Source organism: Lepisosteus platostomus, chromosome 10, assembly GCF_059453375.1.
Source record: "Lepisosteus platostomus isolate fLepPlt1 chromosome 10, fLepPlt1.hap1, whole genome shotgun sequence".
Taxonomy (NCBI): domain Eukaryota; kingdom Metazoa; phylum Chordata; class Actinopteri; order Semionotiformes; family Lepisosteidae; genus Lepisosteus; species Lepisosteus platostomus.
In genome coordinates, this window is record NC_142620.1 from 20,872,302 (window position 1) to 20,887,509 (window position 15,208).

The 15,208-nt window shown below is 41.4% G+C and overlaps 1 protein-coding gene and 1 long non-coding RNA gene across 4 annotated transcripts in view; one reads left to right on the plus strand and one right to left on the minus strand.

Moving 5' to 3' along the window:
- Positions 1–15,208, minus strand: part of LOC148653566 (uncharacterized) — a 154,290-nt gene that overhangs the window by 110,597 nt on the left and 28,485 nt on the right. The window lies entirely within an intron of this gene.
- The window catches only part of mideasb (mitotic deacetylase associated SANT domain protein b), a 41,130-nt gene that overhangs the window by 16,679 nt on the left and 9,243 nt on the right, over positions 1–15,208 (plus strand). For all 3 annotated transcript variants that reach the window (XM_088648743.1, XM_088648744.1, XM_088648742.1), the window contains exons 3-9: positions 2,029–2,319; positions 3,223–3,559; positions 4,854–4,920; positions 6,166–6,308; positions 7,763–7,866; positions 12,569–12,644; positions 14,162–14,250. In XM_088648743.1, coding sequence (XP_088504869.1) covers positions 2,029–2,319; positions 3,223–3,559; positions 4,854–4,920; positions 6,166–6,308; positions 7,763–7,866; positions 12,569–12,644; positions 14,162–14,250 — 1,107 coding nt within the window. The remainder of the gene's footprint in view (positions 1–2,028; positions 2,320–3,222; positions 3,560–4,853; positions 4,921–6,165; positions 6,309–7,762; positions 7,867–12,568; positions 12,645–14,161; positions 14,251–15,208) is intronic.

Consider the following 15,208-nt stretch of genomic DNA (forward strand, 5'->3'; position numbering starts at 1 on the left):
TTTTGAATGCTACAATGTGTTTGTCTTCAGAAATGTAACCAATCACAGTTTTGAATTAATTTTAAATGGATTTTAACTTCTGAAGATATAGAAATATCTTCGACATTCATTTCTGGTACTACTCTATTAGGCCAGTTACATGTTTTGAGCATTGCTGAGAGAAAAGCGATCATGACATGGTCAGCCCCACAGTCTATTAAGCTATACTGCATGTTGACGTTTTACTTTATCAGACCAAAATTTTGGGGAAAAAAAACTCCCACTAAGACTGGAATGCTTGACTTGTAGTGCACTGCATACCAAGTGCAAAGCATGTCTGCACACACACAAATTCCATCATGACTCAGTGTGTTTTTCACAGGTCCCTCTCATAGCCTGGATTGTAGGTGGAGTTTGGATGTGTGGCAGGGGTCTGTATTGCCCCATGTGATAGGGGACAGTTAGACAAATTGTTTTGCCAAAAGGCTAAGCTCCCTTGATGTAGAAGGGGGAAGTAGTACCCCCCTGTAATTTTTAGAAAAGCAGCACTGCTTCTTTCAGTGTCTTTTTTTTCCCCCATGCACAACCAGCAATTGAACAACAGATTGAATTCCCAGATTCTTGAGCCTTTTTCCGTTTTCAATGATAACTGCAGCCGCAGAGAAGTGAGCCCATGGAAAAGGAGATGTCAGAGTTTGTTTTTTTTCCTCTTTCCAAAAAACAAGCGAGAGTTTTGGGGTCTTTTAGTTTCTCTGGGTTAACCGAGCCCATGCTTGTTATTGTGTTTTGATCGGGCATTCTGATATTCACTCCAACACTTTCACTTCTTTCAGACACAGTAATACCTTTTATGAGTCACACATACTTTCAGCACTTTGCAGTTTTTTTAAAGCATTTTTCAAAAAGAGCACAGCAAAGCACGTTCTGTTTCAAATCAAATGCCAGGCTTTTTTTCTTTGAAGAAGAGGAAGCAGACTGATATTTGCCATTCGGGGGGTTAGGCCATGTGTTGTGTGTGAGCGTTCTTGATGTAATATGGAAAGGAGGAGTGGAACACAACTACGTTGCACTCGTGTGGAAGCATGTTATGATTTCTCTTGCCAAAAAGCTTTTTTCGAGTGAGTTACTGTTTTGAGACCTGCATATATTTTCATTTTACTTTTCATAATTGAAGAAGATAAGTTTTCTGTTTGCTTATTATACATGCACAGACATTACTTAAAATGTATGTGAAGTATTTATCTGGATTTAAACCTTCTCACTATCTAGCACATGCAAGCTTAATATACTTAATATACTTTTAAAGACTACTTACTGTAAAAAAAATGTAGTTATTTGCATCGGTTGCAGTTTGGTATGAAATGGCTTCGAATTCATAGTTATTATAGTACTTGAAATAGATGTCCAAACCCTCACCTGTTTGAGTGTCTTGGCCAAAGTATCAATCTGCTTACATATTACAACAGGCTTAAGAAAAGACGAGTGCCTTGGGAAAGGAAATAAAAAGAAATGGAGATAGAAAGGGGGCAAAGATATGTATATCTAGTTAAAATGCCAACTACACAGACAAAACGCTGGCCTCTTCAGCTGCTGAACTTCTAATTTCCAGGACACGGGGAAATTCAGCTTAGCAAAGTGAACACACTAAACACGCATTGCCAGCAGTGTTTCAGAAAGGAGGGTGCAGTCATGCAAATGCTGCTCATCTGCTGTCGACAAAGGCTGTAACTAAAGCAGCCATCGTCAGGGTCAGGAGGAACAATGAAGGATTCACTGCCCTGATGCCATCTGTAGCATTTGCCTACTTGGCCAGCACAACAGTCAAAACCCTTCAGTCGCAGGTTTCCAGTGCCACTTTAGAATGGAGTTGGATTGTCCGGATAACATTTGCGCAGATGTGATTTGGCTTTAGTTAGTCTGTGTATGAGATTATCTCTGTCATCGCATCCTCTGTGGAAGATGATCATTTTGCATGTGGTTTTTCACAGATAAGAGCTGGTAGTAACACCAGATGTTGTTGTTTTTGTGCGCGTGTCTGTGTTTTCCCAGACACAGGAGGCTGAGGATGATAGGGCCCGGCCCTCCGTGGTCCTTAGCAGCGCCGACGGAGACGCCACCAGCGCCAAGCGGGCCCGGGACGAGAGCCTCGTGCCGCTGGTCATCCCTGTGTCGGTGCCGGTCCGGCAGGTGGACAGAGCGTCGCCGGGCAAGGAGCAGGGGGAGGCGGGGTGGGGGCAGAGAGGCGGCCAGCAGGACCAAGCGCAGCCCGAGCACAAGGCCTCGGTCATCGTCACGCGCCGGAGGTCTCTGAGGAACTCCCTTTCCGAGAGCACCGTCCAGGTCTGACCCACTTTCCCTGCCCTTTTCTCCGGTTGGGGGAGTACTCCATAATCTCTTTTCCCTCCGGTCAAGGCTTAGTGTTGTTGTTATAATTCCAGCCTCAGACGGGCTGTTTGTGTGGCTCATTTTATCCAGATTTATTTTTATTGCTCCTGGTGTGATGCCTTTGTGTTTGACCGTACTGAGGATTCTGATGATCCTAGCTTTCAACCTTTTCTTGCTCTGATGTCTGATTGGTTGAGCGCTCCAGATGAAGTTAGGAATCATTTTAGTCCGGCTGCTCTATAGTGTGATTAAAACAGGGCCAGAGCAGAATGATCAAATTCATGCTAGACTTACTCATCAGAATTAGTAATTCACAGAAGGTTATTTCACATTGACATTCTGAAGAATATATACTTTAAAAATCCACCATTCTGATAAAGGAAGCTAATAAATTCTTTGAATGAAAACTGACTTGTTAACAGACTGTTTAAGGATTACTGATAAAAGCTCGCTGGCTGTGATAAGTAGAACGAAGCAGAAGTTAAAAAATGTACTATAAGTGCACTTTGTGCAGTCAGTTACGTGTGGTGTTTTTATTTTGCATGTTTTGTCCCAAAACTAAAAATAATCCATTCTTAAATATTGATATTTGGTTCTGTTATGTTTAAAAATGAACACTCCCAAGAAGAGTACACGCAGTAAACAGAAGCCATTTGCTTAGTATCTTGTGTCTCGCCCTGCAGAATGCAGAAGGCCACTCTATGTGGATGTGTTGGGTGTGCTCTGTTTTGTGAAAGATGTTTTGTTTGAGTCGCTCATTTTGGTAGAGGGGTTCTGTACACAGTGCACGCATCCCCTTTGCCTTTGCCAGTCAACGGATGAGAAGCCACATGTCGTCTTTTGATCTCTGTCCTCTAGGACGGCGAGGGTTTAAAGGAAGATGAAGGCAAAGGGGGGGCCAAGTCGAAGCGCCGACCTCGGCCGGAGCCCCTCTTCATCCCTCCCAAACCAGGCACCTTCATCGCCCCCCCGGTCTACTCCAACATCACCCCCTACCAGAGCCACCTCCGCTCCCCGGTGCGCCTGGCCGACAATCCCCTCACCATGCCCCCTTACACCCCTCCGCCCATCCTCAGCCCCGTACGCGAGGGCTCTGGCCTCTACTTCTCCACCTTCCTGTCCACGGCCTCCAACAGTCACGCCGCCCCCCCGCCCATCACGCCCAAGTCCGCCACGCGCAGCCTGCTCAGGTCCAGTAAGTACCTCTCGCCGCGCCCGCACTACTTGCAGTGGAGCTCAGCCACTTTCTTCTCCAGAGGTGTTTTTATCTTAGCTTTACAAAAGATTGTGACACTATGGTGGCGGTTGAAGCGGCAGTGATCCACTTTTTGTGTGTGCGCCTAATTAATTCACCACTTTTTCAAGACTGGCCGCTTTAATACAGATGTTACAAATGAAACCTCCTTGAGAGTAAATTGGGAGTTTTTTTTCCCCTGACATCATCCTTTGGTTTCAAGACAAAGAAAGTGAAATTATAATACATTTGTTGAAAAAGCTCTGGGAATGCCAGCTGAACATGACTTTTATTACTATACTTCCTTTAATATAGCAATTATAATGCAGGCCTTTTGCTAATGGATTTAATTACCTTTGAATATATTTAAAGGTATTAAGCTCCTCAGCAGACTGCAGTGCAGTCTTTTCCATCTACATAGTTTATAGTACATAATAGAAGTTCAGTGCAGAGCTTGCATGAGCAAGTCTCTTATCGCACGTGTGTGTATATCATCAGTTCTCAGTATCAGTTGCCCAGTACAAATTTGTGTTGTGCTTGCTAGTGTATTTTACAACAAATCATCACTGATTTTACTTTCATTTTGCAATTGAGTATCGGTGACCTGCTCCCTCGAAACTGGCTTCATCAAGGCTGATTCTTTAGGCTACACTGGTAATCTTTACTTTGAGCTCTAAAATCACTTCAGATGAACTGCAGCAGACAATTTTGTTTTGCATTTACAGCTTGGCTATGGTCTTACAAACTTCAATATTGGCAGTACCTGGTTCTGGGGGCAAGGTCACTTTTAGAAATCTTGTAATGGTTATATATAATGTTCCCATTATGTTTTGTTGAAAGAGAGCTAAATGGTTTCTAAACCATCAGATTTAGAAACTCATTATTCTCATTCTATTATGCATAATCTACCAAAGTTCAATTAAGATCCATTAATATGACATAGTAAAATTGTATAGATGTACATATCCAAAGACCACAATAACTAGTGTAGAATATTTTTCTATATATTTAAAAATGTTTGTTTTGAAAGCGGTTGGAAATATGAGTAGAAAGTATAAATAAAGTAAGTCAGTAGTGAGTATACAACAGGTATTTCTCTTAATGATAGTAGTTTTGTTTGGTATGTTGAGGATAGGCTAGCACCAAACTCATACAGGACCCCAGAACTGTTGTTCTAGATGTGTGGAGTATTCAGGAAGTTTAGAGGGATTCAGTTCCTCCCTGATAATTGGCTTTCATCTGTGTACCTCTGCAGACAGCTCTGACATCACCCCTCCAGTTCTTCCAGCAATGGGAGAGGCCACCCCTGTGAGCATAGAACCGTAAGTGAAGATTGTACCACTTGTATGTTTACCTGTGAATCCAAATGTCCAAACCACTGCTTCAATGTCATGACCATGGACACAATGCTGTAGGGGCAGCTGTCTTTCCTATTAGATATCAACCCAAGGTCCTGCTTAATAGGTGATTAAAGATCCCACTGCACGTTTTGAAAAAGCAAAGGTGTTAACCCTGTCTAAATTTAACTCTGGCTTGTACAATGTATCAATTGAACTAATGAAGTCACTTCTCACTCCCCCCCGATCTGCCCCTGTCGTGGGGCCACTGGTGACAATGGTGTGTCAACCAGGAGGTGGTTCAGTGGTGGGTGAAGTGGTTCCTCTCCTAAACGTAAAACAATTCAAGGCCCTTTGAGATTAAAAGTGCTACGCAATGAGCAGCCTGAACCAGCAGGAGTCTGTTCTTCTTGTGTCAGAAGGCACAGCATACTCAGTCTACATAGTAATTTTTGTTGTCTCCTTCCTGTTGAAAACAGTGTCTCAAAAAAAAAAAGAGAACCGTAAAGGCTTGTTTGAATGTGTAGATCTTCACTGATCCATGTTTGGTCCAAGTTTGAATCTTTGTGTTCGTGTGTTCGAAGACGACGGTCTGTAGCTGGACAAGCCTGTAGCTGGTGGTGTCTGTCTTGAGCAGTTGGCACATGGGTGCCACGGCTGTCGGCAATGGGCATGCCGTAGGGTGGCTGTAAGCCTGCAGAGCCTTGCAGAGCATGGAGCTGCTGAGTGGAGTGAGTCACACAGCTAACACTTTCGCAACACGAGCTGTTGATCTTGTTTTGTAAGACCAACTTGAAAACCAGGCTGGTGTTCCTGCATATTAATACAGGCCAAAGACTAATTGTCCTCGACTTAGTATGAAACAATTTGCCACAGAAATTCATTGTGCCTCGCCTTATTGTGTTTGTGGCTCTTAGAGAGCTTGAGTGTAATTCTGAACAGTTCATTTTGCTTTCAGCTAACAACAGAGCTGTTTTAATGTAATTCAGAAACAGAATTCTCACCTGAGTGAGACATCGGATAGCTTTCTAGCTAAGTGTTTTTATGCGTTTGGACCTTAGTGATTGTAACTGCACTACCCCAGCACTTATTTATTCCTCCTGCAGTGCTTCAGTCTTTTCTTTCGGTTCAATTCGGGTGTAGATGGCCTTCCCCGGTTATTGTACATGTGGAGGTATTTTTCTGAGCACAATGGAGACGTGAGCTGGCCTGTGTTTCTGCCCCTGGCAGGCGGATCAACATTGGGCCGCGGTACCAGGCCGAGGTGCCAGAGATCAGAGACCGCGCAGCCGCGCAGAGAGACCAGCACAAGGCGGAGCTGGTGTGGTGCCCCCTGCAGGAGCCGGAGGCCAAGCCGCCGCGGGAAGAGAGCGGTACGGATTTCCCGCTGATGGGTTTCCTCAATTGCATTTCAGCGTTGGACAAACCCAGTCTGGAAACTAGAGCGTTTTTTTTTTTGTTACTTTTGCAATACAGTACCCAGTTGTAACGGAAATCTGTGCATTGACATATGAAATGTGGCATTTTTTTCTCTACTGGAGCAAACGTGCCAAAGCACTGCCTGTCTAAGACGACAGGAAATGAATACTCAGTGAAAGAAAATTGTTGTATTATAACTTGTGATTATTAGGCTTTTTAGCAAATTACCCTAGACACAATCTTGGCGGTCAGCCTGTTTAGTAACTCTAAGCCCAGCTAAGGTTGTTTCAGTCAGCGGTCATGTTCTGCTGTGCACCAGTAGCAGCTCATTTACACCAAGCCACTAAGGAGTTTTGATATCCCTTGACTCTTGTTTAGGCTTATCCTGGTGTCCAGGTTGAATTCTGCAGGTTTTCTCACTACCCAAGTCTCCCACTTGAGTTATGTTTGTTGAGTCTTCTGCTTGTCTGCGTTGTGGTTGAGTTCCTGTTGTAGAAAGCCATCTGCGGAACACTTTTTAGGTCCTTCAGGATTGCGAGCACTACACGGTGCTGTGATTGCAGTGTTGGGTAAACAAATGTCAGGAGTCTCTGCACACATCCTAGTCTTGAAATTAGTTTAGCATTTTTAGGATTGGTACATACACTGTAGGGGACCACCCTTCTCCGACTGGGAGTGGTTTTCGGATTTGTGATGGTTCTTTTTGGGCATTGCAAAGTTCTATTAGTTTCAGCCTGGATTGTTTTTCATTTCATAATGTCAGACAATACTTAATGATAGTAGACCTAAATCTGAATATTTTTATTTAACAGTCCAAAAGATACAAAAGGTCATCGCAACGAATTGCCAAGTCATGTCATTTTTTGCAAAGAAATTGCAGGGAGGCAAACTTTATATCTCATAAAAGTGGGTTTACTTTATGTTTTTCAAATTGACCAAAAATGCTTATATGTAGGATCTCTTAAACATTTATCAAGATGACCTAGATCAGCCCTTTTACAGATGCTGAACTGTAGAAAGCTGTAAAACATCTACTCAGAAGGCAGATTTATCTGCTGTGTTTATCGAGGACTTTGATCTAAGGCGAACTGGTAATGCTGGTGTGTTGTCGGTTGCTTCCCTCCCAGTGGCTGACAGATGTAATCACAGTTTGTCCTTCAAAAAAGATGCTAAGAAAGTTCTTACTGGCTTTGACATGTGCTTTTACTCATGTATCGAAGAACTGCCTTTGGTCCGAACCTGCCATGAGCTTTTGCTCCTGGTTGGACTGGGTCTGAATGCTGTGTGCTCCAACCTTCCCTTTCTGTAGTCTGTGGCGGAGAGGTGCTGCGCTGTTGGCCTGAGAGAGCCTTGTGTTCTGATGTCTCCTTCCTGATCCAGAGTGTTGCTGCTGTGTCTGTGTTTGCAGTGGAGAACCTCATGAGTCTGGCCTGCTCCAGTGCACTTTGCGGGGGAGGTACCAATCAGGAACTAGCCCTGCACTGCCTGCATGAAGCCAAGGGAGACATCCTGGTAAGTGGGGGATGCGGAGAGGGATGACCTCTAATATTTGTAAATACTTTAGTGTGTGTCCAGCCCAATGGGGCAGTATGTTACTTCTCTCCTGGAAGGGGATAAACCAGGCAGGGTGAGTTTAGAGCTTAATGTCTTTATCTTTACATAACACTTTTGCTTACACACTGATTTTCTTCCAATATTGAATTTAGCTGTTTTTAGTTTCAGCTGTGAATAAGAATCTGGCCTAACTTGTCAGATTCTCAAGTAAAATTACTTTCTTCGATATCAAGCATTGCCTAGGAAAAGAAATGAACAAACTTGACAGTAAAGGCAGCTGTTTAAGTCAGATCTCTCTAGGGACAGGTTCTGTTCAGGCTGTTGCACTAAAACATTTTAGTAGGCATTTAATGGAAAAATGTGAGCTGCATAAGATAGGATATGTTTCTCAGTTAATCAGAATATGAAAAATCCAAAATCCGATTTGTCAATATTTTTCCCTGTGTGATATATTTTTTTTGTTTTTCTTTTACTTTATGACAATCTTAGTAAAAAATGTATGTATTTTATAGATCAAATGCAGAAGCATCTGTATCAGTCTGAAAAAAAAAAGTTTTCTAATCCTTCCTCCTGTTAATCTGAATCTATATGTGTCAGATTTGCAGATTTGGTTGAGTGGTTTTTCAACAAAAATAACAAAATTAGGGTGAACGGTAGGATGTTTTTGTTTACGAGCAGGATTTTTTACAGCAGCACTAGTCAATACTTTTGTGCTTCAGCACTTTTGTGATGACATGAATGTTCTCCAGGAAATGTTTTTCTGTCGTCTTCAGCTTTCTTGTCACCCTTTTTAGAAGAGCATACAAATGAATAATGTGCTGTTTTGCTTCAATGTTTTTTTTCACCAGTCTTTTCTGCAAACAGGTTTGTGCTTGTCTAGGAATTTGTACAACAAATTGTCATTTACACCACATTCAATGAGCATGTAATTTAAAAATCATAAATTTTTTTAATACATTTTATAACCTTTTCTGTAAAGTTTTATCTGATTTAAAATCCCTGTCAAATTAAAAACATCCATTTAAGCTATGAAATTTTGTTAGAGTTGAACCAAGTTTTTTATTACTAGCATTAGTGAATTTGACAAAATTAACATTAAATATTGCTTAATTCCAAAATGCTTCAGTTAGTTTAACTCGGCAGTTTCATTCAAGCATTTTATTACTGTTGTTTCCTTGCTCAGCAAGGACCCTTATCTAGAGTGACTAATATCCAATAATAATATGGGGAATTAAAAAAAACTCATTAATTTGATCGTTAATCAAGAACATTATAAAAGTTGAAAAAATCACAAGAAAAAAAGTGATGCAGCTAATTTTTTGTAAGTGCAGTACTTACTGTATGCACAATATCCACAAATTGGGCCTTTATGTTTCAGAACTGAAGCATTTTTGAGGGAGGAGCAGTTTCCAAATATGATGTTAAAGTGGCTTTCGATGTCCAGTACCCATCATTCTGAGTTTTAAATAATCAACCTTATTAAAACTTAATAATGAATGAAAATATAATTAATTACTAATAAAAGAAAATCCTAGACAAGGACAAACTCACAATTCTCTAATTAATCTGGCAATAAAATCTAGAAAATAATTTGGGGTGGTTCCCAGCCAACACCCAACGAAACAGAGTGTTTTGGCAGTGCGCTGGTTGATGTGGCACCTCACTGTAGGCCTGCATTGGTCTCAGCACGGTGTGTCTAATCCATCTACATTGTACAGTGGACAGTAGATAAACATGACACCTACACTCCTCAGAATGAGGGAATCTTGTTCACGTATGCCTTCAGCAGCATTTTATAATGGCTTTTCACATGACTTGGTCAACTGGAATAACAGTGTGAACATGTGCTGTTCCCATTGGGTGGTTCCCATTGCTGTGGTTTTCAAGTGTGTTTTCTTGAAATTTCAGGCATGGATGCAGTTAATTTGCAGGTTGATCAAGTGGGGAAACAAAAGTTCCTTGTTTTGTAAATCCCCGTTAAAGGCAGTTCTAGATTTGTTTCTTAACAGGTTATGCCTTTTGTAAGAAAAGAAATTTGCTCGATTATTTTATTTTTGTACATCTCAAGGTTTGTATTTGTATTGTTCCAGCATTTCAAATCTTAACTACATATCTTCCTTTATGGCTTTATATACTTCATAGCTAACTTACTGTAAAAAAAGGAAATGCATCTTTGCTTTGACACTTGAAAACTTTGGCCATAAACAAAACATCATCATCAAAACATTTACAAAATTAGTCTTTTCCATAGATTTATTCAATTCCACTGTCCCACAGGATCCGCTCTTACCAAACCTTAAAAGACTTAATGAAGAGGCTACAGTGCATTTTAGGTTCTACTCTCAAACAAAACACCATTTAGAAGATGAAGTGTAATTGCACTGCTGCTATAAAGGAAGCCTTCCTTTGAAAAACAAAAAGCTTTTCAATTGTTTAAATATCTGTGGTTAGGGCTCAGAATTACTAAAGTTTTTTTCAAATCTTTTTTTTGTCAGTCTGGATTTTGGTTTTTTTTGTACAGGTTTTTAAACTGATCTTCCTCTCATTTATGTGACAAGTACAGGCCTGGGCAATTCAAAGATGTGTTCCAGAGGTACTGTAAAGTGAGGATTAGGATTTGCGCTTATAAATTTCATGTCTTGAAAAGCAGCTTTCACCAGAGATACTGCTCGTTTACTGGCTATGGTCATATCATATATAGGTCATCTCTGAGCTCTTTTTTCCTCTCTGTGTTTGTGGGGGTTTACAGGACTAAAAGAATTAATTTCAAATCTAGCACCTAGTTAACAAAATTGATCATGATCCGTCATGTTCACTTAGTTTTGTAGGATACAGTCTTTACCTCAGAGTAACCTACATGCTCACTAAGGCCCTCACTACCTAGAGAAACACTAGCACTATTGTTGTCGGTCAATGTACCTCACCTCCCTAGTTGAAGAAACGTAGATTGTAATTGGCCACAGAACAGCCAGTGTAGCAGTAAAGCAGTTTTCTGGGTGTTACTGATGGGGTTAATCCAAATGTGGTATGGCTTCCACTTCTATTTCTTATGTGGTTCTTTGCTTATGGTGTCCTGCCTTAGTTCAGTTCAAACATCTTTATTGGCCTGAATTACAGTGTTGCCAAAGCAGATGAGATTAAAATAACATCTACAGACATTTACAATACAAACACATCATAAAACGTAAGATGTACAATACAACACATAGACCAGTAGAGAGACTGGCTCACTGTTCCTCAGGTTGTGACAGTTGCTGCTGAGCTCAATTGAGTGCCCTCCCCTCCAACTCCCAGTAGGATTGGGAGCTGTTTTGATTCTGGCAGATGTGGGAATTCTGGGATTAGATTTGTAATTTCGGGGAAAAAATATTTGTCTAATCCCAGAGTATTTCTTAGAGTGCAGCAGAAAATGCATCTCTGTCTCCGTTTCTGCCCGCTGGCAGTGGGAGCACAAACTTTCCTCTCTGAGCAGCCAGGTCTGCCTGTGTTGCCCAATTTCTATGGTCAGATTGTGGTCACTGAGCCTGTACTTTGTCTAGGTCAGTTTCTTTTTGTTGTTTTTTACCTTGGTCAAGTATTTGGCAAGTATGTATTGTCTGTACAGGGTTTTGCAGCATTCCAGTTGATGTTGTGTTTGTGTGTTTGATCTGTGCTGTGGTGTTGTTGATTCTGATTTGGGGGCACTCTAGCAGTGCGGTCCTGAGGTCGGGTGGTATCCGTGTGCCTTGGTGCAGTGAGCTTTAGGACCAGCTAGCTCAGAGGGCTCTTCTTTATGCTTAGCTCTTGGCTCAGCAGGGCCTTGTTGTGATAGGAGTTTTGGTCACTGCTTTTGAGATGTAGGCCATAGTTTATTACTCTCTTCTGTATGTTGTGTAAAAACATCCCACGTGTGCAGAGAAAAACTACTAACAATTAATGCAGGGCTGAATATCTATAGGGTGTTTATTCTATTTTATGTAATCCTGATCTGTGAGTGGACCCCTCATTTCACTGCCATATAGGGCAATGGGTTGGATTAGACATTCACATAGTTAGAGCCAGATTCTTGTAAAAAAGAGATGGTATTGAAAAGAAAGAACAATGTACCTTCTCCCTCAGTGCCTTTACTGCCAGGTCAAAACTCCTATGAGCTGATAGTCAGACCAAGATATGTGTAGGTGGATGTGCGTTCCAATGTGTTGTTGTTCAGTGTGAAGACTCTGGTCTTGTCCAGATTGACTGTCAGCCCCCAGGTCTGACAGTACTACTCCAGCAGTGCCAAGCTCTGCTGCAGCCTCTGTTCTATGGGTGACTCTTGTCTTGTTTATTATCTTCATATTTACAGTTGAATAAGATTAAATAATAGTGTTATTTTGTTTCTCACGTTATTATGCATGACCAATAAAAATCAAGGTACATACATGCAAAAATATAAATTGTTCTTTACTACTTTGAAGTACACGAAAAACTGCTTTAAGTATCTTTCCTTTTAATAACCATTTACTATCTTTCATTTAGCAGCAGCTTTCAAATGTTTACTTTTGGAAGTGTTTGTAAGCATCCTTACAATCAATTCTAAAAGAGTGTAGGAGTATGTCTGTTTATGAACCAGATTTTGGAATTAAATCAACATCTCTTTCAGCCTCTGCATTCAGGTGTGTTTCTTGTCTTGCCTTCTTAGGAAGCCCTGACACTTCTGCTCTTAAAGAAGCCCATTTTCTCCAAGAATCACCCTCTTGGCAACTATCACTATTCAGGTACTAAAACCATGTTACCTTTTGTGTTCTTCTGTTGCTGTTTCATGCTTGTTTAGCACGGTTGTTTGGTTGGTGGGTCAAAGCAGGATGTTGACCCACCACGCCATTAAAAAGCTGTTGTACTGCGGTTTTAATGAAAAAAAAAGCTATATGTGGTTGTGTTTAAGAGGTTTTTTTTAGATGCATAAATTGACATAAAAAACCGTCAACAGTAGAATCTGGCTATGTTGCACTTAGCAGCAGTCTAAGCAATGATAAAATTGTCCAGTCATCCTACAACACTTCCACAAGCTTTCGGGATAAAAAGCTGTGAGGCAGTTGTACTGCAGTGTTTGAGCCAGTGCCGTTTTGTGCTTGGCATTGTGTCATGTTTTGATATTGCATCTGTACAAAGACTGTACATTTTATGTGTGACATGGCTGTGGAAAATGCTAAATGTCTTTTCTTCTTTCAAAAATGTAGAAATACAAATTATTTTAATTACACCCACTTGTATGGTTTCCCCATCTTGCTATGGACCTTGTGACCACACACAGGGTAGAAAGCAGAAGTGCAGGAAAACTCCTCAGCCCTCCCGAAAGCCTAATGGCACCACAGCCCTGTAGCGGAGGTTCAGTGCCTAACGACACGTCGCTCCAGAAGGCACCACGTGTCTGAAAGTGCACTGGCCGTCACAGGGGTTGCTGTGTCACCGAGAGCCGCGACAGTCCCTGGCCAATTAATCCCCCTCCTCCCCACCACACCAGTGGTGCATGACCTCTTGGGCGATCGCTGTTACAGTCAAGTGCCTCCGCTGGTTAGCCACCTGAGAGGAACCACCATGCAGAGTGGTTAATCGTTTATAACGTGATCTGGCTGCAGTTCGTAAAAATATGTTCCTCTTTTTCTGTCATGAGATAAGCTCCTCCTTAGGAAAACCAGGACAGACAATTAAAGGGTGGAGTGGCTGCCATCTTGGTAGTGTCGATGGAGACACTCACACACAAGAGCTTTGAAACTTGGAAAAACTTTGACCATAAACTCATGATGTGCGTTTTCAAAACTTGTCTTTTTTTAGAGATCTATTCAGTGCCGCTGTCCTGCAGGTCCCACTCAAGCCACTTCAAAGTAACTTGGCGTTAACTTTACGTCAAAGACGTAACTAAGAGGCGACAGTGCTTCTTGGGTGCTGCTCTCATAACAAAACCCCATTTAGAAGTAGACAAAGTATAATTGCACTGCTGCTGTAAAGGAGGCCTTCCTTGGAGTGGCAATCTTCCCGTGGTGAGGAAACCTGGACAGTTCCACTATGTTTGGGGATTAATATTAGAAGGACTAGGACTATTTTGAAACCCCTGTGTTTTTCAAAAATGGCAACCCCTGTTCACTGACTGTGAAAGTGATGGAAGAGAGTGTGGTGTGTGTGGCTTCCGGTCCTGTCATGGATGAGCTTTATGAGCAGTGCAGAGCCTGCGTGTCTCCTGAAGCAGAGCAAGCGGCCACCTGGTCAGGCCCGCTCACTCTCTCTTCCTTCACAGGGTCAGACAGGTGGACCTCTGCAGAGAGACGGTATTTCAACAAAGGAATCACTGCTTATAAGAAAGACTTCTTCATGGTACAGAAGCTGGTGAGCTGGAGAGTTTTTTCTACTTGTGTTTAAGGGCCATGTTGAATAAATGGCCACACCCTTCACCATGACCTCCTTAGATACCAGTAGCTAGTTTTACAATTCTCTGTATTTCTGGGTTTTGACATTTCCTGCAAAAATGTTTAGCCTTTTCACAGTGAAAACATTTCTGTGTTAGTTTGAGAAAACTGTCAGACATCTTTGTCATATCATTTCTTATCATGACCGTGAGACATTTAAGGAGTTTATTTGGCAAAACTAAGCCTGTTGCTTCTGTTCTCCAAGTCCATGTTTGGCTCTTGCACTTGATTTTTTTTTCAATGCTTTAAAGGGACAAATCTTCAATAACATTGTAGAATATTTCAAAAAATCCATCGTTTTGAAAAATTAAATGCAAAAGTTGTTAAATCGTTTAGTTTACACTTCTGCATATCTTAAGTATTTGTAAAAAAGGGCGGCGAAATACTTTCAGGTGCCATTGTGATCTTGCCACATGTACATCATGACAGAATCACAAATCATTACCTTTTACCTTATGTGGTTCTCTGAGTATTATTCTGTGTAGGTTTTTCAGGCTAACCGTTGTTCAGATATCCTACATAGGCAGGAAACGCTTTTAAGAGTCAATATAAAACAAGTGCATTTTCATCTGATTTTAATCCACGCAGCACTTAAAGCACCCAAGTCTCAAAATTGTGCATTACGTTGTTTTTCAGAGCTAAAACTTAATGGGAAATAATAAATGCAGTTGTTTTTTCACACTCAAGAGCAGCCTCTCGCATATTTCTAGTGCAAGAGAGCTCTGAATCACAAGCAGTTTATGCCTGAATTGAAGTATTCCCTGCCATCAAAGTCCAGTGTCTGCACTCTGGTTTGTGTATTTGTGATGTTCAGTATGCAGTATGGTGTACCTGCAAAAATAAGGAGGAAAGCAACCTAAAATATCGCTCCTTGGCTG